The following is a 22,167-nucleotide window of genomic DNA, read 5'->3' as shown; positions in this document are numbered from 1 at the left end:
TAGTTCAATATTGAGTAATGCAGTACGATAATCACAGGCAAATTTATTTCTGCATCAGTGTGGGGGAAAGAAAAGAACTGAAATGACTCACAGATTGTACAGATTGTTATTTTCAGCTGTTTTCCCACTCATATGTGGCCAGAAAATATGAAACAGCTGTACGTTAGATGACACGTGTTGTAACGTTACGTTACCATGACAGCAGCGGGGCAGAAATTACTTTGAACATGAAGGCGATGAAGAAATACTTACATACTTACAAAATACACTAACGGACTATGTGTCCTCGTGCTGATAATGGACCGTGCTTGTCTGGAGACAGAAAGTAAACACGATTTGCGGTGCTGCTGTCAGTGCTCCAGGATACTTTCGCTTTACAAGTTCATGCTGCTTTACGTATTTGTGGACAGCAGTTGTGCTTCAGTGAAACTATGTCCAATTCAGAGCTCACGGAGCAGCACGTTGTTGAGTGTCGGTCTACAATACTCTCCAAACTTTAGACGGTCGAAGGCGCAGTCTTGTAGCTGGAGCTTGTCCGGGGGGAATCCCTTCTAACACCTAACACATATTTACGTAATCAATTACGTTGACGAATCATACTGCAGCAATGTGCAGTATGACAAAAATATGGTGTTTTTCGAAAATCAAACCATGTAAACCTATTCTGGAACAACCCCTAAATAAGATTTTGAACCTGAAAATGAGCATAATACCACCTCTCTAAATGGATTATAAGGAACGGAGACAACCTTCACAGAGTAGGAGATGGAATGTCATGCCTTAAGCCATCATTTGAACCAGCGGTTCCCCAAAACCTTTTAGGCAACGCACCCCCTTCTACATCTTGACCGGTTTGCTGCACCCCCAAACTCCGTCACTCTAGGGTTTGCTTATATATATACAGTGAGGAAAATAAGTATTTGAACACCCTACTATTTTGCAAGTTCTCCCACTTAGAAATCATGGAGGGGTCTGAAATTGTCATCATAGGTGCATGTCCACTGTGAGAGACATAATCTAAAAAAAAAAAAAAATTCCAGAAATCACAATGTATGAACTATTTATTTGTATGATACAGCTGCAAGTAAGTATTTGAACACCTGAGAAAATCAATGTTAATATTTGGTACAGTAGCCTTTGTTTGCAATTACAGAGGTCAAACGTTTCCTGTAGTTTTTCCACCAGGTTTGCACACACTGCAGGAGGGATTTTGGCCCACTCCTCCACACAGATCTTCTCTAGATCAGTCAGGTTTCTGGGCTGTCGCTGAGAAACACGGAGTTTGAGCTCCCTCCAAAGATTCTCTATTGGGTTTAGGTCTGGAGACTGGCTAGGCCACGCCAGAACCTTGATATGCTTCTTACAGAGCCACTCCTTGGTTATCCTGGCTGTGTGCTTCGGGTCATTGTCATGTTGGAAGACCCAGCCTCGACCCATCTTCAATGCTCTAACTGAGGGAAGGAGGTTGTTCCCCAAAATCTCGCAATACATGGCCCCGGTCATCCTCTCCTTAATACAGTGCAGTCGCCCTGTCCCATGTGCAGAAAAACACCCCCAAAGCATGATGCTACCACCCCCATGCTTCACAGTAGGGATGGTGTTCTTGGGATGGTACTCATCATTCTTCTTCCTCCAAACACGGTTAGTGGAATTATGACCAAAAAGTTCTATTTTGGTCTCATCTGACCACATGACTTTCTCCCATGACTCCTCTGGATCATCCAAATGGTCATTGGCAAACTGAAGACGGGCCTTGACATGTGCTGGTTTAAGCAGGGGAACCTTCCGTGCCATGCGTGATTTCAAACCATGACGTCTTAGTGTATTACCAACAGTAACCTTGGAAACGGTGGTCCCAGCTCTTTTCAGGTCATTGACCAGCTCCTCCCGTGTAGTTCTGGGCTGATTTCTCACCTTTCTTAGGATCATTGAGACCCCACGAGGTGAGATCTTGCATGGAGCCCCAGTCCGAGGGAGATTGACAGTCATGTTTAGCTTCTTCCATTTTCTAATGATTGCTCCAACAGTGGACCTTTTTTCACCAAGCTGCTTGGCAATTTCCCCGTAGCCCTTTCCAGGCTTGTGGAGGTGTACAATTTTGTAACTAGTGTCTTTGGACAGCTCTTTGGTCTTGGCCATGTTAGTAGTTGGATTCTTACTGATTGTATGGGGTGGACAGGTGTCTTTATGCAGCTAACGACCTCAAACAGGTGCATCTAATTTAGGATAATAAATGGAGTGGAGGTGGACATTTTGAAGGCAGACTAACAGGTCTTTGAGAGTCAGAATTCTAGCTGATAGACAGGTGTTCAAATACTTATTTGCAGCTGTATCATACAAATAAATAGTTTTAAAAAATCATACATTGTGATTTCTGGATTTTTTTCTCTCACAGTGGACATGCGATGACAATTTCAGACCCCTCCATGATTTCTAAGTGGGAGAACTTGCAAAATAGCAGGGTGTTCAAATACTTATTTTCCTCACTGTATATATATATATTACACCAGAGAACATGCCCAAAGTCACAGCTATGGGGTTTCACTCTTGAAAGTGATGGCTTTTAAATCAGTCGCTCTCCCCTTACCCACTCACTGCGCTTAAACACAGCATGCATCTGTCTACTTTTCACTGCAACTCTGTGGCAGTAAAACCTTTTCTCATACTGTGATAGTTAAACTTTGCAATCAATCCACAGTTCACCTGCGTGCAGAACCGTGCGGAGGGCGGTAGGGGGCATTTTCATTACAAATCGCACCCTGTTATAGCCTCATAAACCGATAACATGGAAAAAAAGAGGATCCATATGAGCTTTTGTAAGTACAGCACGGGTGGCTCAGCCTGACAGAGAGGAAGGGAGAGAGAGCGAGAGGGAAAGAGGTGCGTGAGTAAACACTCCCACACTATTAATAATAATGTTTTTAATTTTATATTAAATTTGCAAAGGAAAGTTTTCAATTCAGGTTTATATTTCATGAAAAATTCAACAAAAAAATAATTATTGTAGTTATTACACTACTACACCACCATTACATTTTTCCTGTTGCGCACCCCCTAGAGGCAGCTCACGCACCCCCGGGAGTGGGCGCACCACACTTTGGGAATCGCTGATCTAAACAACAACTTGACCGATCTAAACAACAACAACTTGATCTAAACAATAACATGTATTTGTAAGTGATGTAAAAAGATTTCCACACTAAACAGAAGGAAAGTGAAAGGTGCCTGCTGAAAAAACAATAACAAAGATGAAGAGAACATCAAAACACCAGCATTTTGCAAACTACCAGGGTCTGACTAGAAGGAGAAGGTACCAAAGAGAAAACTTATCCAAACAAAACATAAGCAAACACTAAAATAAATATATTCCAATACATTATTTATAAGAATATAATAAACAAAGAAGGGCAATACTTATATACTGTATATGGCAATACTTCTCATTATCGTTTTATTGCCCTATTCACAATGTGTGATGAATACACTTTTCAGACCCCATCAACAAGAAAAAAAGTCAAATCTGGCCAGATTTAACAGTATGTTAAAGATTCATGCCTTATTTATTAATGGCATGTTGCTGTAGCTAATAGTTGTGGTAATATCAACATGAAAAGAGCAGTTTATCTAGATGAACAAACTCCACTTAGTCTCAACATGCCTTGTGTCTGCACACTGTTCTGCTCTACGGAACCAACTGTCAAAGACATACCTATTCGTCTGCAAAAACATATTGTTGTCGTATCAGTTTTGCAACAATCTAAGCAGAAAATGCCTATCATTGTTTATCATGACCATATTTGCCCAAATACCACTCTCAGCCTGGATAGCAGTATTATTATTGCAAATTCAACAGTTAAAGATCTGGGTGTCACCTTTGACTCACATTTGAAGAGCACATCGACAACATCACTAAAGCACCTTTCTTTCACCTCAGTCATATTGCCCAAGTTTGCCCATTTTAATGTTTACTCATCTCATATAGTTTGGACTATTGTAACATGCTCTTCTTAGATCTTCTACTTTGTAGCTTTAAAAATCTCCATCTAGTCCAAAATACAGCCACTAGAATTCTTACTGGGACCAGAAATGCTTGAACACATTACACCAATTCTGTCCTTATGCCACTAGCTTACTGTTTCATCAAGGTCAGGCTACAAACTGCTACTTATTACCAACAAAACTCTACATGGATTAGCGTCTCCCTATTCGGCATAACTTCTTATATTACCCCACATACACTCACATCACAGGATACAGGCTACTCATTATTCCAAACATTATTAAGCAATCTATTTTCTTAGAATTGTCTTACATGGAACACTACTGTGAAATACTTTGTCTCGCCTAATCAGAGACTTATTTTTCCTCTCCTTTAACTTAGTTGTATAACTGCTACCTTTTCTGTGTGTGTGTGTGTGTGGTGGGGGGGGGGATAAGCAATAAAAATGTCCTATTGTAGGTAGACAGAAAATGGAAATATAAACAAAGTTACTGCTAATCTAAAACACCCATTCAGCATAACTAGCACTAAAATCACATATGTTCTTCTGGACTCTTCTGGTTTTAAAATTAAAACATGGAAACCAAACCTAGACACCAAAATAAATAGATATGTAATATGACAAACAAACAACCTTCAACACCTAAAGAATGTTATCACAGTAGGCAAAAACATCTATTACACCATGTCTCACTTTATCAAATGGTTAGTGTGAAACATTTATGAACTAGGGGGCCTGCATTTCATGAGTCTCCATTTACATATTAAAAGAGATGGAATAAGGAATATTCAATATTACTGTAGAAATCTCCTTAATACTGTAATGTGTGTGTGTTTGTGTAGGAGAGATCCTGCTACACTGATACTTATCTTATACGCAGTGACATGAAAAAATGACAAGTTAGATAATGTCTCCAAGTCAAATGGTAGAGCATCTATTTAATTCCTGTGAAATTACATCAACCTTGAAGGCAGGACTCCGCAAACTGTCTTATAATACATTTTAATTACAGCTTTCATTTCATTCTACCTATACATGAAACATTAATGATATTCACCCGTTAATTGATTTTAATAAGAGATGGTGGCACAATACTGTAGGGGCTGATTATTAAGCACTTTCAATTAAAAATTTCAGGGTCATGTGGAGCAAAGATGATCAAAATTTATATAATTAACCTTGTTTTTAACAGTGAAATAGTGTTTGGTGGTGTGCCAAACTGATGCTGAGCTGTCTACCAATCACTTAAATGTATTATACACAGTCCTGTGGCCAGAGGAAACTTCTTGGAAGGGCATCAGAATCTTTTTTAGTGTTGATTAATAATTCAGTTGTCATTGTTAATTGAAATGCTCGCTTGCGCTTCAGCTCATAAACTTTACCCGTCGCCATTTTTTTTGCGAGTGTCCTATAAGTACTGCGCAACTCTTGGAGATAAGAAGGAAGCGAGATTGCGCATTCCTTAGCTACTTCCATCATCAGTGCTGCAAAAAAATGATGTGTTTATGTCTAATTTTACTAGGATTGGGCATCATTTAAAAATTTATACCAGTACCAAAACCAGTACCCTTAAAGTGATACCGATACCAATAGAGTACTTCATTCAATAATTTGCATAAAATGCCACCTGTTGAAGCCATAGTAGTTGATTGATAGCCTATTATTATTTTTATTGTTGTTATGGACAAGCAAGGTTATCTATTTATTTTTTTGTTTGTTTGTTTCAAATAACTGTTACATAAAAAGGAAACTGTATCAAGTCCTCCTCATCCTAATTAGTGCATCCTCATGGGTAGTATTATAAGGGGAAAGACTACAGCTTGCGAATGTTTTTATACTTGAATGAGAGAGGAGTGAAATAGTTTAGTGACCAAATAAGTTGTGGGAAACAATTTTGCTGTATTCAATTAAATTTTTTGATACGCGTCTTGAAAGTTAACAACGGAAAAATATTTTGTTAACTTTCACTCAATAAAATTGTGCTTTTCCTTTATTTGTGAGTCTCAAACCTCCTCCAAAAACAACAGTAACAAGTATAAAACGAGAAAGGACTCTCTTTAAACAAGTCACTAAACTAACCTACAATAGACTCTAAAGAAGGAAACAGAGGAAAAGAGAGGCTGCATGTCCAGCCATACCACAAAGGTATCTAGTAGTGATACCCATCCCTAATATTTACCACTTGCCCAATTGGACAAGTGAGTTATTAGATTTACTTCCCAGCCCTGATCCATCAGGCAGTCGCTATTGTTCTTGACAAAACCACATTTTCTAAGTGCTGCTTATGGCAACAAAGATTTTTTTGTTTTATCCCATAATTATGAGAAAAGATGTCATAATTCTGAGATCAGCACTTCATAATAACAAAATCAGGATGTCGTAATTAAGAGAAAAGATGTCGTAATTATTAGATCAGCATCTCATAATTACAAGATCAGGATGTAGTAATTATGAGGTGCTGATCAACTGAAAAGTGCCACTACTGGCCATTGCTTTGCTCAGCAGAACTACTGCACAGCCGCAGAACATGATATTTCCAATGCAGAAACTATAAGTTAATATTGCTAGTTACAGAAGGTTTATAGATAACATTTTTACTACAATGTTGACAGACTAATATTCATCCTGATCTGCTACTTATGACACCTTTTCTAATAATTATGAGATCCTGATTTCATAATTACAAAGAATGATGACATATCTTCTCATAATTACGAGATAAGTCTACTTTTTTTTTTATTTGGTGAATGCTATGTGCGTCTGTACAAAAACTGCATTTGAACTATATTTTGTTCATACTAGAGAGGCTGTCTAATCTGGTCCAAACCTTACAGCCACAACATATTAATATGTGTACAGACAAATTACTAGCCTACAGGACACTATACAAAATATTATCTGGAAAGCTTGCTGCACACAATAATTTAACAGATATCTGTTAATTATTGTGGTAATAGAGGTGGGGTGTAATGAGAGAGAAAAAAACCCTAGTACATGATATACCTTACCCACATGGGAATGGGGGGGTGCTGCAGCACTCTCACCACCTCTCCTTTACAACATGTCTGTGTGGAATCTCCTCTAGCTGAACCTTACATGCAATGGCACATCAATCGAGAGCGGTCAAAAAAAAACTTGACTCAATATTCAAGATCGTTTTTCACACATTGCAGGAGAGGGGGGAGGGGGGCACGATGCACCATGGACAGGCATTTTTCCCCAAAGACTGTGTACATTCTTTAATTATAGTTATTTTTACTTACAGGGAGCTGGAGCTTATCCTAGAATTCAGTTGGCAGAGGACAAAGACTCCCTGGGCAGAGAGCCAGTCCATCATTGCAGCTAACTCCAACAGACAGAGTCACTCACTCTCACATACATACCTATTAGCAATTTAGAGCCCTCAATCAAGCTAAATGTATGTCTTTGGACTATGGGCAAACTATCCACAAGTAAACTATTGAAAGTCCCCAGAAGACTGGTAGTGAGGACATAGACACTTTGCTTCTAGTTTTAAGCTGACAGCTAGCTATTGCAACATCATGGCACTGACTGAAATATACACAATTCTAAAAGAATAGCATACAAAACAATACAGAGTTGAATTGATTAATGACTTGATCATGATCATACTGTATATATTCTTTGTAGCCAGAGGCATCCTGTAGTACCAGGATTTCACTTATAGAATCCAGAGACCAGAGAGGATGTTAAGGTTCATCTGGGATACACAGAGCATTCCTTCTCATCCTTTGTTCCCAAAGACTGGCTCTGTGGCCGTTAATTTATTGGCCACATGTGGCCATTAATTTACTCACCATATTGATCCTTGCCAGCTTGCTCTTATATGTACTGTTCAGGTTACTATAGCATGCAGTGATTTTTTGGTCAACAGAAAACTTTCAAAACTATTAAGTAGTTTGCTCAGTACCTTGAGCAAATAAATTCACTCAAAAAAGCATTGCCCCTGAACAAATTCTAGGCAGCGATAATGTTTGACACACCAACGTGATTGGGAAAACAAAATAGTAATATATAAACATAATTTCTAAGAGACAGGGTTGAATCCTTGGTACTACAAGTTGCCTAAAGTTTCAACTGGTTGACCCTTAACCCTTGTTTATAGCAGAATCAGTTAAGCTCCAGTACACTTTGCTGACACCAAGCCTGGAGACCAGTCACACTGTTCAGGTATGACAAATCTCCAGTCACATCACCCTCAGAGGCCTCTTGTAATGAAAAACAGCAAAGATCAGTGATTACTAATCATAGTCCTATGTGCATCATTGTGCTTTACATGAGGATAAATGTAGTAGCATGTGTAATACAATTAAGCTAATGAAAATAATAATTTTGGCAACTATTGGCGATAACATTTAATAAAGCAGTACAGGCATATAAAATACAGAGAATCTCATTCAAACTATCTCTGCATACTGCTGTGCTTTCTATCCAAGTTGGCAATTCAAAGTTATATCAAATAAGCAAAGTGGGCCAGAAAGTAACAGAGAATTAACTGTAAAGTTACTGACGTTGATGGGAAGGGAATACTGTAGTAGCAAGAGTGATTTATCCAAAATGTTTTAAGAAAACCCAACGTTTGGCAACTGGTAGTGGATTTCATTACCTCTTTACAGAGCTTTGGCAAGCAAGGTAAAGCAAGTCATTAAAGTGATAATCCACCAAAACTCTTTTTTAGTGTCCCAACACTCTCTGGCTCTGGTCAGTCACTATTTGGTTAATTATAAACCACGGTAAAATTCGTTAAGTTAGTATTAAGCAGTGACAGCAATTTTTCAGCCTAGAGAATAGAGGATGAGTTAACGTTTAGCTCAATGCATGATGTGGAGAGGTTGGAATGGGGGAACATGTCACGGTTTGTCTATCTGACTTGCTAATAGCTTGTAAACTGAAGCTCTCAGTGTTACCTACTCTTGAAAAAACACTACATGTTGTTTTGCTGCTATTTGCATTGTGTGCCTGCAGACTCTATTCACCCATTGCACATGATAAAATGTTATGTAGTTTAGTCTCCAAACCAACATATTTTGTTCATTTAAAATCTGGCATCAAATCGGTTGTAAAAGTGTTCCAACAGGAGAAACGCTACAGACTGCTATACAAGACTCCTCTGTATTTATGTCCATTGTGCATCGGGTCAATGCATATTCATAACTTTTAACATCTTTAATGTTAATGCTCATTTGATATGGTTTTCATATGTTTATGTATGGTATTGGTTGTTAATATCTGAATGTTTATGCAAACAAAAGTGCTATTAATTTCATTTGTGGTTTTCAATATAAAACTTGGTGAAATGGTTTCAGTATATCAGTATTTCTTGAACATTTTTCAACACATTTTACCGCCATAATGCTGAACTGTGGTCACTCATGATATGAAATTTTCATACCAATTCCTCTCTACTAGGCTACATGACTTCTTATCAATCCAGGCCTGCAACATAATCTTCTTCCATTTTTTAAACGCTCAGTTGTCTCCAAACCCATATTTTCATCAAAATCTGTCAAATACTGCACACTTTACCTGTGCGTAGCTTTTTTATTAATTTTTTTTACACAGGCCCTTGGGACAAACATAAGCAAATGTAGGTGCATGCTACAAACAAATAGCTGACTGCAGCTGCCTGTTGTGTATTTGGCGATATTGGGCTGTATAATTAAAAATTGACTTGAATATGAACTTTTGGGAAATTAGCATAGAAATGGATAGTGGATAAGTTGATTGTGCAGCGGTATTTTAACACTTTTTCTACGTACGTTTTTCCACTATGAAAATGTAACCACTGGAATCCATGCAACTGGTGTATAATTCAAGCTGATCACAGCTCTGTTCTTTATGACAAAGGAACACTCTACTACACCGATCCACAGGGGGTTAGTGTTTGATACTAAAAGAATACAATTTGGGTGGAGTAGCACTTTACGGAAGCTGAAATAAGCTTGATGATAATTCTGACATGACATAACAGCCTTTAGTGTATTTCATGCTTAGGTTGGTGACCAGGTGGTGACAGCACATGAGAACTCTGTTACTCCCAAACATCAGGATAAAAATGAAGATGTGCTATGAACCTAATTTTATAGACCACACTACGTTCATTTCACGCCTCTCTCCATTCTTTAACAGATAATTTAACCTGTTGTTGAGTAATGTGACTTTCTCTTTAGTCAGAAAACTGCTTATTCAATGATTCATACCAAGGGACAATTAGCAAAGCAGAAATACCCACTCCTATTTTCTCATCTTGGATAATGCAGTAAGTCAGCTGACAGGTTCAAAGGGAGTGACAACTGTATATTGCACATCTGAGTATAAAACAAATCCACTTTGTTTCAGAGTTCATGGTTAGAAGACAACAAGCAATACTGACCTATTGATCACAGCTTGAGAGTAACCTAAGCTTTATGTGCAGCTAAAAACAGCTGCTGAAGGGTTAGACTTGAAAACACATGAAAACAAGTTGGTTGTTTTTCACAACTTAGGAACAATAATTTGATCCAACTATCTAATAAGGAATGTAGTATAACCAGGTTGTCATACACACTCTCCTATTTGTAATCAAGTAAGTCTATTGTTGCTGACTATTTTATGGGCGATTTCAAGTGAAAGAGGGAACTTAATATCACACTATTATTCACACTGTTCTTGTTTTCTTTATATGTAAAGTTGTATCAAGTCTATCTCTGTCAACCCAGAGATAAACAGACAAACTGTCCACAGTGTTTTGGGCAATTGCTCATAATTTGTTTGGAAAGGCTCCAGATCCCCATGACCCTAAACAGGAATAATTCAGTGAATTAATAAATGAAAGTCATTCTGATGAGAACACAAACACTGGCACAGAGTGAGGTATGTAGGTAGCTGAGGGTTCTGGGGAACTGTAATGGCAATTTAATGTTTTAACTTCTGAGGTTGTTTTGGTAAGTTTTACTTTTCTGATGGATGACACCCTTTTCAAAAATCTAATGACATGCCTGATGTCACATCTCTAACATCCAAGGTAGGTTTTCTATGTAGGTTGTCATTCTGGGAAAGCAGCAGTAATATCTGATCAATTTTATCGTCAAATCTTCCATCTTGGCACTTCAACAAGAACTGCAGCTAAATAGCAAAATAAAAAAATAACAGAAAAAGACACTTTTTCATGATAGATGTTCAGACCAGGATCTGCGCACAATTTTCCCAAGATGCTCATTGGAGATGGAGAAAAACATTATTATTAAACATTATTATTTCATTACTCCACAAATTAGACCCCATGAGAAACAAAGATCCTTCAGGATCTTCAGACCCTCTCTACACTTCAAAAATAACCTGATCTTATAAGCAGAAAAAATCCTGTAGTCATGGCATCTTACAGACAGGACTGTCATATGCATGACAGCTTTCTCCACCCTCTTCCCTGGCTAGTATTATTCATGCACATTTTGTAATGTAATTTACGTGAAGAGGCAGATATAATAGCAATTACTGTGTCACCTGGTCTCAAGATTGCTGCATTTTATGTGGTCCATTTGCATGTACATAAATTGGATGGAGGTTGTAATACTTTTTGCAAACAAGTGAAGAATCAAATAAACTCTGTTAAATAAATCTGTCATTCAAAAGTTTGGGACCTGTATGTGACTGAGAAATGTTTGGATAAAGTGCTCTCTCTACTTTGAAACAAAACATAAGCAAATAGGCAGATAAGCAAAAAGTAAAAGTGACATTAATGTGCTGCATTCAATAAGTCAACAGAATGAAGTAAAATGGAGAAATGACTAAAACAAGATCAGTGTCTGGTGCAAATAAATGTGCAATCTCTTGTATAGACAATAAGACTACAGGGTGTAATTCTTTGAGCACATTTCTTGTGAAAACACTACTGCAAAGTGTGAGGGGGCAATGTGTCAGAGCCTGCAGTCATTGCAGTACTTCTCTTATGTCTGAACATGCCAAGGGCTATAATTTGTCCTGCTCCACAAAGTGGATTTCTCTTGTGCCAGAACAGGTCATAATTAATCTCTAGTGTGCTAACAAGGAGAGGCCAACTACTGCAACCAGGCTCTGTTCTAGTACTCCTGCTGATGGTCAAAGCAAAAGGTATTAGCTGGGTCTATTGTAGCTTCATATCACGTTATATTGCTCCAATGGAGGGAATTGGCTTCATTTGTTAACCCTGGTCATAGCATGAACTCATATCCCCAACCACCTTGTGCTGCCAATCATTGCTCCTCACTCTCCTCTCACTTTGCTGTAGCTATAATAATCATAATAATCATACAGTGAAGGATAACCCCCTTACACACACACACACAACAGCAGGAAATAGCAGATGTCCCTTGTCTCTGTTCACCTACATGACTCTTACATCAACATACCGGTAAGTGCCATTTGAACTAAATTGTGCACCAGCAGGATATGAAGGACATGAAGTACTTTAATCACAGCAGGTAACGTTATGCATCTTCCCTCATTGACACACAGTGAAGTTGGGACTTTGTTTAACTTGAAAACTTGAGAGCTGGCTTTGTATTACTGTAGTATCCCCTCCTCCCTCTACCCACCTAGTCTGTGTGCATGTGCGACTTTTAAATGTTTTCTGCTGTTGACGCGCACATATCCCGGGGAATTCACTCATATTAGTAACGTTACTGCAAATAATTCAATGTTAAAAGAACATTGTTTTTTCCTACACGTCAATATTACATTCAGTTATTGTTGCCACTGAACAGCATTCCGGATTTGGGATTAGGCAATGATGTCCAGTCATAAAGCAAAAAGGGGGGAGGGGGCGTTTACTTACCAAATTCAGCACCGTTTCCACAATATCCCGGTTGCTAACCTCCCCAACCTGGATCAGTCCGATGACAACAGCAAATTTCATGTTGATATTCCGGATTGGAACCGATGGATTCATAATCCCAGCCGGGAGGACCACTGGACCTGAGCCGGACATCATTATTGTCTCATCGACGCCGGCGGAGACTGCAGCCGCGTGTTGCCTGTGACCTGGAGGAGGTTGTCGGTCCGAGAGCGACACGGAGCCCGGCATTTTCACCGGTCTCTCGCTTGTCATTTCCACCCAAACCGGGTGGCGTCAGACGCTAGTTATACGCTTTCCCCTTGTAATAAACTGAATCACTGCTCTGGAGCATCAAAAATAAATTAAAGGGGAGAACACTAGTGTGCCGCGAAAAACAAAAACAAAACACAAACAAGATATCACTGTCAGTAAAATCCACTCTTGTGAGTTGATGAGGGAGTCCCATGTGTTGTCGGTGCCGGTCGGTTAACTGGGCTGACTAATCTGCGCTGTGTACATAAAGATGTGTGTATGTGCGGCTCTCTTGAATGCGCGTCTCCGTATCTGTGCTGCTGTCACCGCCATGTTGCCGCCCCCTGCCTGCGGTTCCACTCACCACGCCTGCGCTGGGTGAAGCTGGAGAGCCGGAGATTGACCGCTAGCAGGTCTTGTCCCTGTAGAATCCACCGGGCAGGTGGGAGCAGCGAAGTGCGGAATGCGTCGTGAAGCTTAACAGTCACTTATAAACGACAAAAAGACAGTAAATGGGTTTATACTGCCATACACATCAATTTTATATAGTTTGTCCGTTGGTCAGCTGAACCAATCCGGTAAGATTATAACAGTGACAGGTACACTAAAACAAAAAATATTACAACACTATTTAGCTTAACATTTTTCTACTTGTCAAGAAGCTTTAGCTAGATTCTGAAACAAAGATGGCAGCCGGAAGTTGACAGACTTGTGTTTCCTGAATATTGCTTTATATGTTTGCATATAAACATATATATAGACAAAAATATGTTTGCATATTTTATTTTTTCCTAAATGGAAAATCACTCAGATAAAAATTATTTGACATAAAAGTAAGCAATTTGTCATCTGGATGGTCCACTGTTCTAGGATAAGACCGCAACTGGGAAAAGACCTAATGCCATGAGGTCTTTTAGAACAAGTAACGTTAGCCTAGCTAAAGACAAGATGAGATCTGAGTTGTATTGCCATGTCAGATTTTATTACAGTGGTTATTGGGTTAATTACACTTATAAAGGTTTTATAGTAAATTGTATTATATTGCTTTTATTATTATGTTGCCTTAAGGTAATTTAAGCAACTCAGGCAATATTTTTGCAGCATGCATGAAACACACCTGAACATTGTGACTGCACACATGCAAACATCTGACTTGTATTATTGTTATGATTATACTATTTCCTCTTCTCTTCACACAAATGTGTGCTACTTTCATTACAGTTTAAGCTGTAGGTGTGTACAGTGCATTGATCAGTCTGTGGGTCACAGCTGTGACCCTGCATAGTCTTCTATGCAGAGCAATATAACAAATCCTTTTACACTGAGATGAATTCCCTTGGCCAACTACATATCAGATTTTCTCCCAGTGCTCCTGATGAGTTAGTAGTAGGGTCCGTTTGTTTACACATTGAACTGGTTGTTAGAAGCAGAATTTTAAGCTTTTATCAACATTAGTGGAATTTATAAATCGCCTGGTTTATTATTTAAAGTTCCTCTCCACTAAAAAATATGTTTTCTTCTTGTTTCTTCTTGTTGGATGTTTGAGCTTCACTGCAAAGAATGATGTATGTCTAGAGTCTGACACTAGAAGGCTGATTTCAGATTCATCTGCTGAAATAGTTTGTCCTCAATGAAAGTTTTAAGGAGTGGGCCCATGAGCTTGATTTTTGATTTCACAAATAATTTGGAAGCCAATACTGGTCCAATTTGCAATGTAAACAAGTGTGATGTAGAAACTTAAGTCATCAGAGAACATACACTGAGAATGGACTTTACGGTGAAGCATCCAGCAGTAAAACTTTAGAAATGAACACAATTTGAATATTCATAGATTCTGGAATTTTAATGAGCTAGAATAAGTTGATGCACTTTTAAGGATTTTAACATGGAAATTATTCCTTTTTTTGCGTAAAAAACATTAGACACACATGTTGTCTGGAGGGGATCTATTTAAATTTTTTCAATCGAGGTTTGCATCCATTACTGTTGACCATTTATCATATATACAGATTTGTATTATAGTAATCTCCAGGGCAGAAAAATGTTTCTTTTGTTTGTTTCCTTTTTAATGAACAAAATGCCAAAGCATTAGTTGCATGTAGATGCATTACATCTAGTATTGTCTTTTGTCTTAAAGGTTTTATGAGACAATCAAGAAGAGTGACTTTTCCAACAAAGATATACAGTAAGTACTAACATAACCAAAAAAGGTTAAATAAAAGACACTGACAGCTTGGCAACAATCCTGTCCACCGCCCTGACTGACAGCCAGAAGCTGAGCTTGCATTTCATGACCTCATTAAGATGATCAGTGTCAGAATGGCTTCAAAAGAGGTAGAAATAATGTCAGGCTTAATATAGCGCTATCATGTATACTATTGTGCAGTTTTAAAGCTTGATCAGATTTGTGGTAATGAAATGGAGCAAATGGAGCAATTGGAAATAAAAAACAAATTTAGTCTGCTCACCTATGAGTAAATTAATTGTGTGATGTCTTTATATAGCATATATACAGAACTGAATCAGAAGAGCAGATCCAGACCGTTTATGTAATGATCATTTCAGTAACGTCTGCCGCAGCAGCATCACAAGGATTCTGCAATGTTTGTGGTGAATGATCCTTTTACATAATTTCAACATGGCTGAGCTGCCACAACCTCTAACTTCATCTCAACAAGGTTTTAAACGAGAAGATGGTGATTATTTTTTAAGCCATCAACTAAAATGTATCTTAATACTACAAATGGGTATAGAGTTAAGTGTGGCATTCCTTAAAACTGAAACAATTACTGTAGTTACTCATGAACACGTCTCGATAAGATATCTAAGCAGTCAATATCTAGCTTCTCATCCTTACTACCTGTTAAAAAATAACTGAAAATACCCCTGAAAAAGTCATTTCAATAATATTGTCTCAAGGTAAAATAAAATGTAGCCACAGTACATATGAATATTCTGCTGATCAGAAAGGTCCATCTAGTGGACAAAAATAAACCAACCGGGTATTCAGTCAAATTTATAGACAAAGTAAAATGATAGACAAAATGAATAACAGTCTTTATTTGCTTTTCATTTTGAATCATTGTTTTGTATGTATTAAAATTGAGTTGACCTCAAAAAAGGGCTCCATATAAATCCATCCTCTCATTTGGACAGCCTGTAATCACATGTTTCCTTTAAATGGCCAGTAGAGGTCCCTCTCATCCTAGATCAGGGAGATCTATATTTAGTGTCAGTAAGTCAGTGGATATGAGTAGTAGGCTATATGTGATTGTGGAATGTAAACATTTTCACAGAAGCATTGCTGACACTATTTAACACTAATTGTCCATAACAGGTATTTAGACTCCTTTACAAGTCAGTAGATGCCCATTACTGAATAATTCCATACATTTTCTTGTTTTGTTATTTTTGATGTGTCAGGAAGATCAGAATCAGAATTATTGCTAGGTACATTTTCACATACAATGAATTTGCCTTGGTATAAATTGGTGCTTACAGTACACATGAACATAAATAGAAATAGAAATATACAAAAAGTAAGCAGATGAAAAAATTTACAAGTGTACAATAATACTATAATACAATGTTGAGAAGTATGTGCAAAAATTCACAACATGTGCATAAAGCACAGCTGAGCGTTGTTGTAAAGTGTTGGGTCAGGAGTGTGTATGAGTGTGCGTTTGGGGAGGGAGGCATGAGAGTCAGAGACTGTGGGGACCCGGGCCTTGTTGAGGAAGCTCACTGCAATCGGAAAGAAGCTGTTTCTGTGGCGAAAGGTTTTGGTCTTGATGGACCGCAGCCTCCTGCCCGAGAGGAGTGTCTGAAACAGTTTGTGTCCAGGGTGGCATGGGTCAGCCACAATCTTTCCTGCATGCCTCAGTCCTGGAGGCGTACAGGTCCTGAAGAGATGGAAGATGACAACCAATCACCTTCTCTGCATACCGAATGATACGCTGCAGCCTGCCCTTGTCCCTGGTGGTGGCAGCAGCATACCAGATGGTGATAGAGGAGGTGAGGATAGACTTGATGATGGCGGTGTAGAGGTGCACCATCATTTTCTTTGGCAGGCTGAACTTCTTCAGCTGCTGCAGGAAGTATATTCTCTGATGGGCTTTTTTGGTGAGGGAGGTGATGTTTAGCTCCCACTTGAGGTCCTGGGAGATGATGGTGCCAAAGAAACGGAAGGAGTCCTCGGTGTCGACTGCGGAGTCACCCATGATGGTAGGGGAGGGTGGGTCTGGGATTTTCTAAAATCTACAATCATTTCCACTGTCTTCAGAGCGTTGAGCTCCAGACTGTTCTGGCTGCACCAGGACACCAGATGGTCAATCTCCCACCTGTAGGCAGACTCATCCCCACCAGAGATGAGCCCAATGAGGGTGGTGTCATCCAAAAAACTTCAGGAGCTTGATGGACTGGTGACTGGAGGTGCAGCTGTTGGTGTAGAGGAAAAGAGCAGAGGGGAAAGAACGCAGCCCTGAGGGGATCCGGTGCTGAGGGTCCTGGTGTCAGAAACATGTTTTCCTAGCTTAAAATGCTGCTTCCTGTCAGACAGGAAGTCAGTGATCCACCTGCAGGTGATGTCAGGCACGCTCAGCTGAGAGAGCTTGTCCTGCATTGGGGCCTGAATGATGGTGTTGAAAGCAGAGTTGAAATCCACAAAAAGGATCCTGGCGTACGTTCCTGGGGAGTCCAGGTGCTGGAGGATGACGTAAAGGGCCGTGTTAACTGCGTCTTCTACAGACCTCTTGGGTCTGTAGGCAAACTGCAGGGGGTCCAGGAGTGGGTCTGTGATGGATATTAGGTGGGACAACGCAAGGCACTCAAAGGACTTCATAACCACAGATGTCAGGGTGACAGATTAAGAATCAGTGTATACAAACGATTGATAGTTTTATTAAAAAATGATGTCTCTTGTACTTGGCTGCACAATCCAGTACCCTTGAGCAGGTATGATCAAGTCAAACCTTATGTCATTCTTTTTTACAACCACAGGAGGTCAAAGTTGAATAAAATTACACCCATTCCAAAATGGCAATACTGAAGCAAAGTAAAACCAGCTTACAATTTTGTACCATGTGTATTACAGGAAGGTTGATGCAGTGAAATAATCAATATATAGGATATTACATACATATTACATATGTACTATTTATCCCTTCACATATATAGAATATATACATTTTGTTTGCATGTACAGTATATTCACACACACACACACACACACACACACACATACATAAAGTATATACAGACACTTAAGTCTACATCATAATAATTATAGCTTTAAATCTGAAATGAATAACATATACATGCTTCCCAGAAGCGTTTAAGAGCTTGAATGTCTTAGACATTGTAGATTAAAGCAACAGTAATACAATATTATTAAAGTTAATAGTTATCATGAAATACAAATTTAGCAACATCAATGTAAATAAAATCCTAATATAAGGACATTGGCAGGATGATTAATTTCCCATTGAGTAATTATGCTTAGCACCTATAAGATGTCCTCTTTTGTCATTGTGCAAGTACAGAGGAGCTCAAAATTATTTTCAGAGCATTTCTGCTCTGCAAAGAAAAACAGGATGAACTGTGCTTTAGTTCAGGGGTATTGTCTATGATTTGTGTCTGCCTGTTAGCAATGACTCAAAGGCTCAATCTTGATCTCAAGGCTGAGCAGACACAACTGGCAAAGAGTTTTAGATTTTAGTCTCTGGGCCATCTGTGATTAGTGGCTGAAAAGAGTTGCGGATCCGGGCAGCTTCTGCAGCACAAAGGTGACCAAACGCTTTGTTGTACCAATCTGGAGTCCTTCCCCTGAAATCAAAACAGTACATTTAATATATTATAGTAAACACGCATGTACAAGAAGCTTCAAATAAATATTTTTTAAATGTAATATACTGATGTATTTTATGTGTATAAGCATTTCAATAAGATGCTTGTGGGACTTACTTCAGGTCCACTCTGCAGATGTGAGTTAGTCTGGATTTTCCTGAGCCACAGGGCTCTAGCAGATAGTTGGACTCCAGGACTATAGCTCGTACCCCTCCAACTGGAGGACAATCCTCATGCTCTATAGACACAGAAACCAGGGAGCAGGCACCTTTGGGCAAGTCTGTCCTCCATGACCTTGAATAAACACAAAAAAATAAATTGAGTTTGTATACCTAAAAATAAAAAAAATTATGACTACTTCCAAACAATGGAGGATATGAGGTTTAGTGTTTTATCACCACTCACCTGAGAACTACAAAGTCCCTGCTGGGATGAGGAGGCATTCGATTGAGCACATACTGAAACACTTCTGTCTGCTTGTCCAGTGTCTCACACACTTTCCACTGCAGCAGGTCCACATCCCACAGGTAGCGCTCTCGCAGCACACGGTTCAACACTACAGATGGTGGTGCTTCCACCTCCACAGACACTCGCCAACGTCTCAAAGGGTTCCCATCTCCCACCTGGATGAGACATACAGACAAAACCCATCATGTTAACTTGTAGACCTGAAAGATCCATACTTGTGGTATCAAGCATTGTGTGTTATTTTTGCATAATTGACTTTCATTTATATGTAGCACTAGGATAATTTGATGTACTATTATACAAGAAATAATAACAATTTAACTAAACAATCAAATGAAGAACACAAACCTTCTTATAGTAGAGCTCTGTGTTGTCTGAGCTACTGCAGGACACCCAGTATTTGGACTTTTCCCGGGACTCTTTAAGCAGATTTTGAAGTCTACCCTCCATAAGAGTTTGGTATGTTCCATCATCATCTTCCAGCTGCTTGCACAGCTCGTCAATTGTTGGCGCATGCAAGTCAGCCTCCACGTATGAATTACGCGACTGAGTAACCATCTCATGAGGGATCTAATGGGTGAATAAAAGCATGAGGTAAGACTCACAGCAAATATACACAGAGAGAGGCCTGTGGATATTACATCCAAGTTTGAAATTCTTGCATCATCTCAACTACAGGTTTTTGTACCTCAAAGAGACGGTTGCACTCTACGATCATATGAGCGAGGCCCTGTGTTGCTGCTAAGTTTTCATTCAGATCTTTCTGGTCTGGTCTGCCAGTGGCGTACTTCCTCTGCATGGCCCTGGGGATTATGGGGAGAGAAAACTTATTAAGCCAGCCCCAGTCTCCACATCAACGTCCCCATGAAACGCAGTATATAAACCCATCCTCCACTCTGCAGGAAACCCCTTTGATCTCTTTAGCAACAATTTCAACATGGTAAATTAGAGAGCTTTGCTTTGTTTGTACACAGCATGATCTCATAAAACATTGAACTTTAAAAAGACTGCCATATCCTTTTAAAACTGACCCAGAAAGAGAGTAAGCTGCTGCACCCCTGAGGGCTGAGCAAACTCTGTAACCCATTTTATGTCTATCTTTATGGAGTCATAGGTGAAGATAATCACACAGGAGTTAATAGAATGCATGCATGTCTCGTTCATTATTTTTTTTATGTACTGTAGCACTAGAAGGAGAGAAACTAATTTACCTTGGAGAGAGATTGTCTTTCTTGAGTATGTTAAGATGAAAGAGGGAAGGGGCCAGGCACACAGCAATGTTCATGGGTGTCATCTGGTTCTCCTCCACAGAAGAAGTGACATCACTGAGGAAACAGAGCAGTGTCTGCAGCACTTCTCGGTTTTCATCTGACATCAACATGATGGCTGCCTGGACAGCTTGCAACCTTTGTTCCTTTGGCACATCTGGCACATTTGAGAGAATTGGTTCTATTATTTTTGCTTTACAGACACAGTGATAGAAGAGAGAAAAGCAATCATGAACTGTCAGTGGTAGTTTACTAGGTTTGAATTGTCATCCTCAGAGTCACATGACTCGGTTAAGTTCAGGTGCAATTTCACAATGCTTTCCAAATTAAAACAAAACCAAGTGACAATAAAAAACCTGGCATGGGTAAAAGACAAGTAAAGACAGATTTACTGTATGTCCTTACATTGGTAGATATGGAGGAAGGTCTCGCCCAGCTTGCTGGTGAGCAGAGGCTCAGGTAGATCCCTGAAGAACTGCTTCACCATGTCAGCTACATCATAGGCAGACTGATCCTCATAGTTCACATTGTCTGGAGAACTCTCATTTATCTGCCTAAGAGCCTGAATTCGAGACTTCACTCCTGATTTACGAAAGAGACCCACCTGGAAGCAAAACAGAAGTGTAAATGGCAACTTAACTACGTAACAACATTGTACAGCAGTTCCGCTCACTGTATTATGATAATACTATTGTATCTGCCTACAACCTGTGTCAGTCACTGTGCACTAAAACTGTACACCATTAGATAAACCCAACCACTTGTTACATCACATGTGAAAATACAAGTTACATGCAACCTGAAAGTATGTGTACTGTGGCTGACCTGGTCAAGACACTCGCTCCTCAGATACCGCAGGGCCTGCTGCAGGCCGAGGGGCAACGGTTGTCCAGAACGCTGCACATGCACTATAAGAGGCACCCCGAACACATTCTTATCCTTATAGTCCGGTACCTTCATTCTCTTCATAAACTTTGGCACAGACCTGGAAGAGACATCAACAAGACATCTTGCTCTACTGGCTAAACAGGAGATGATGCTGTAACAGTACTTAACAAAATATACAGTATATAAATATACAGTATATGTAAACCCAAAGGGAATCTGGATGCAGAAAGGCCTACACGTACCATTACTATACCAGTACTAATATAATGAATTGAGCAATCAGTTCAATGGAATTAATTAAAATGTGCTTTCACTAATAAAGAAAATATGTAATTAATTATGAATCACACCAAAAGTGTATCTTGGAAGTTAAAATGAGACTTACCAAGTCCAGCCATGCTTGTTGGACATGGAGTACTTCTCCATGATTGCAGTAAGACGCAGCAGAGAAAACTTCTGTAACAAACTCAGCTGGCCTGCTGACTGGTTGGTAATCTGCAGCGATGCCACTGAGTGACTTAAGCGATTAGATATCTGAAAGCTGGGCCATCGTAACCTAATGCCATAAAGGAAACAGCAAAGAAAAAGAAAAGTTTTCATAGAAGACCTAAACTAGTGTAACTTCAAATATTTC

At 39.2% G+C, this 22,167-nt stretch overlaps 2 protein-coding genes across 7 annotated transcripts in view; both read right to left on the bottom strand.

Moving 5' to 3' along the window:
- Positions 1-13,759, bottom strand: part of nbeab (neurobeachin b) — a 213,854-nt gene extending 200,095 nt beyond the window's left edge. The window contains 1 exon segment of the mRNA XM_038692696.1: positions 12,814-13,759. Coding sequence (XP_038548624.1) covers positions 12,814-13,086 — 273 coding nt within the window. The 5' untranslated portion in view covers positions 13,087-13,759.
- A 4,185-nt stretch (positions 13,760-17,944) lies between these two features.
- Positions 17,945-22,167, bottom strand: part of stard13b (StAR-related lipid transfer (START) domain containing 13b) — a 59,769-nt gene continuing 55,546 nt past the window's right edge. For all 6 annotated transcript variants that reach the window (XM_038692904.1, XM_038692902.1, XM_038692900.1 and 3 more), the window contains 9 exons: positions 21,919-22,089; positions 21,471-21,630; positions 21,051-21,249; positions 20,589-20,802; positions 20,066-20,180; positions 19,726-19,947; positions 19,315-19,532; positions 19,027-19,203; positions 17,945-18,888 (listed from right to left, as the gene is read on the bottom strand). In XM_038692904.1, the coding sequence (XP_038548832.1) occupies positions 18,771-18,888; positions 19,027-19,203; positions 19,315-19,532; positions 19,726-19,947; positions 20,066-20,180; positions 20,589-20,802; positions 21,051-21,249; positions 21,471-21,630; positions 21,919-22,089 (1,594 nt within the window). In that variant the 3' untranslated portion in view covers positions 17,945-18,770. The remainder of the gene's footprint in view (positions 18,889-19,026; positions 19,204-19,314; positions 19,533-19,725; positions 19,948-20,065; positions 20,181-20,588; positions 20,803-21,050; positions 21,250-21,470; positions 21,631-21,918; positions 22,090-22,167) is intronic.

The sequence above is a fragment of the Micropterus salmoides genome, unplaced genomic scaffold, assembly GCF_014851395.1.
Source record: "Micropterus salmoides isolate LMB-PRFRI ecotype aquatic unplaced genomic scaffold, ASM1485139v1 Ms_hic_scaffold_3, whole genome shotgun sequence".
NCBI lineage: Eukaryota > Metazoa > Chordata > Actinopteri > Centrarchiformes > Centrarchidae > Micropterus > Micropterus salmoides.
The sequence above is the reverse complement of the archived record's forward strand: the minus strand, read 5'-3'. Positions and strand labels throughout refer to the sequence as shown.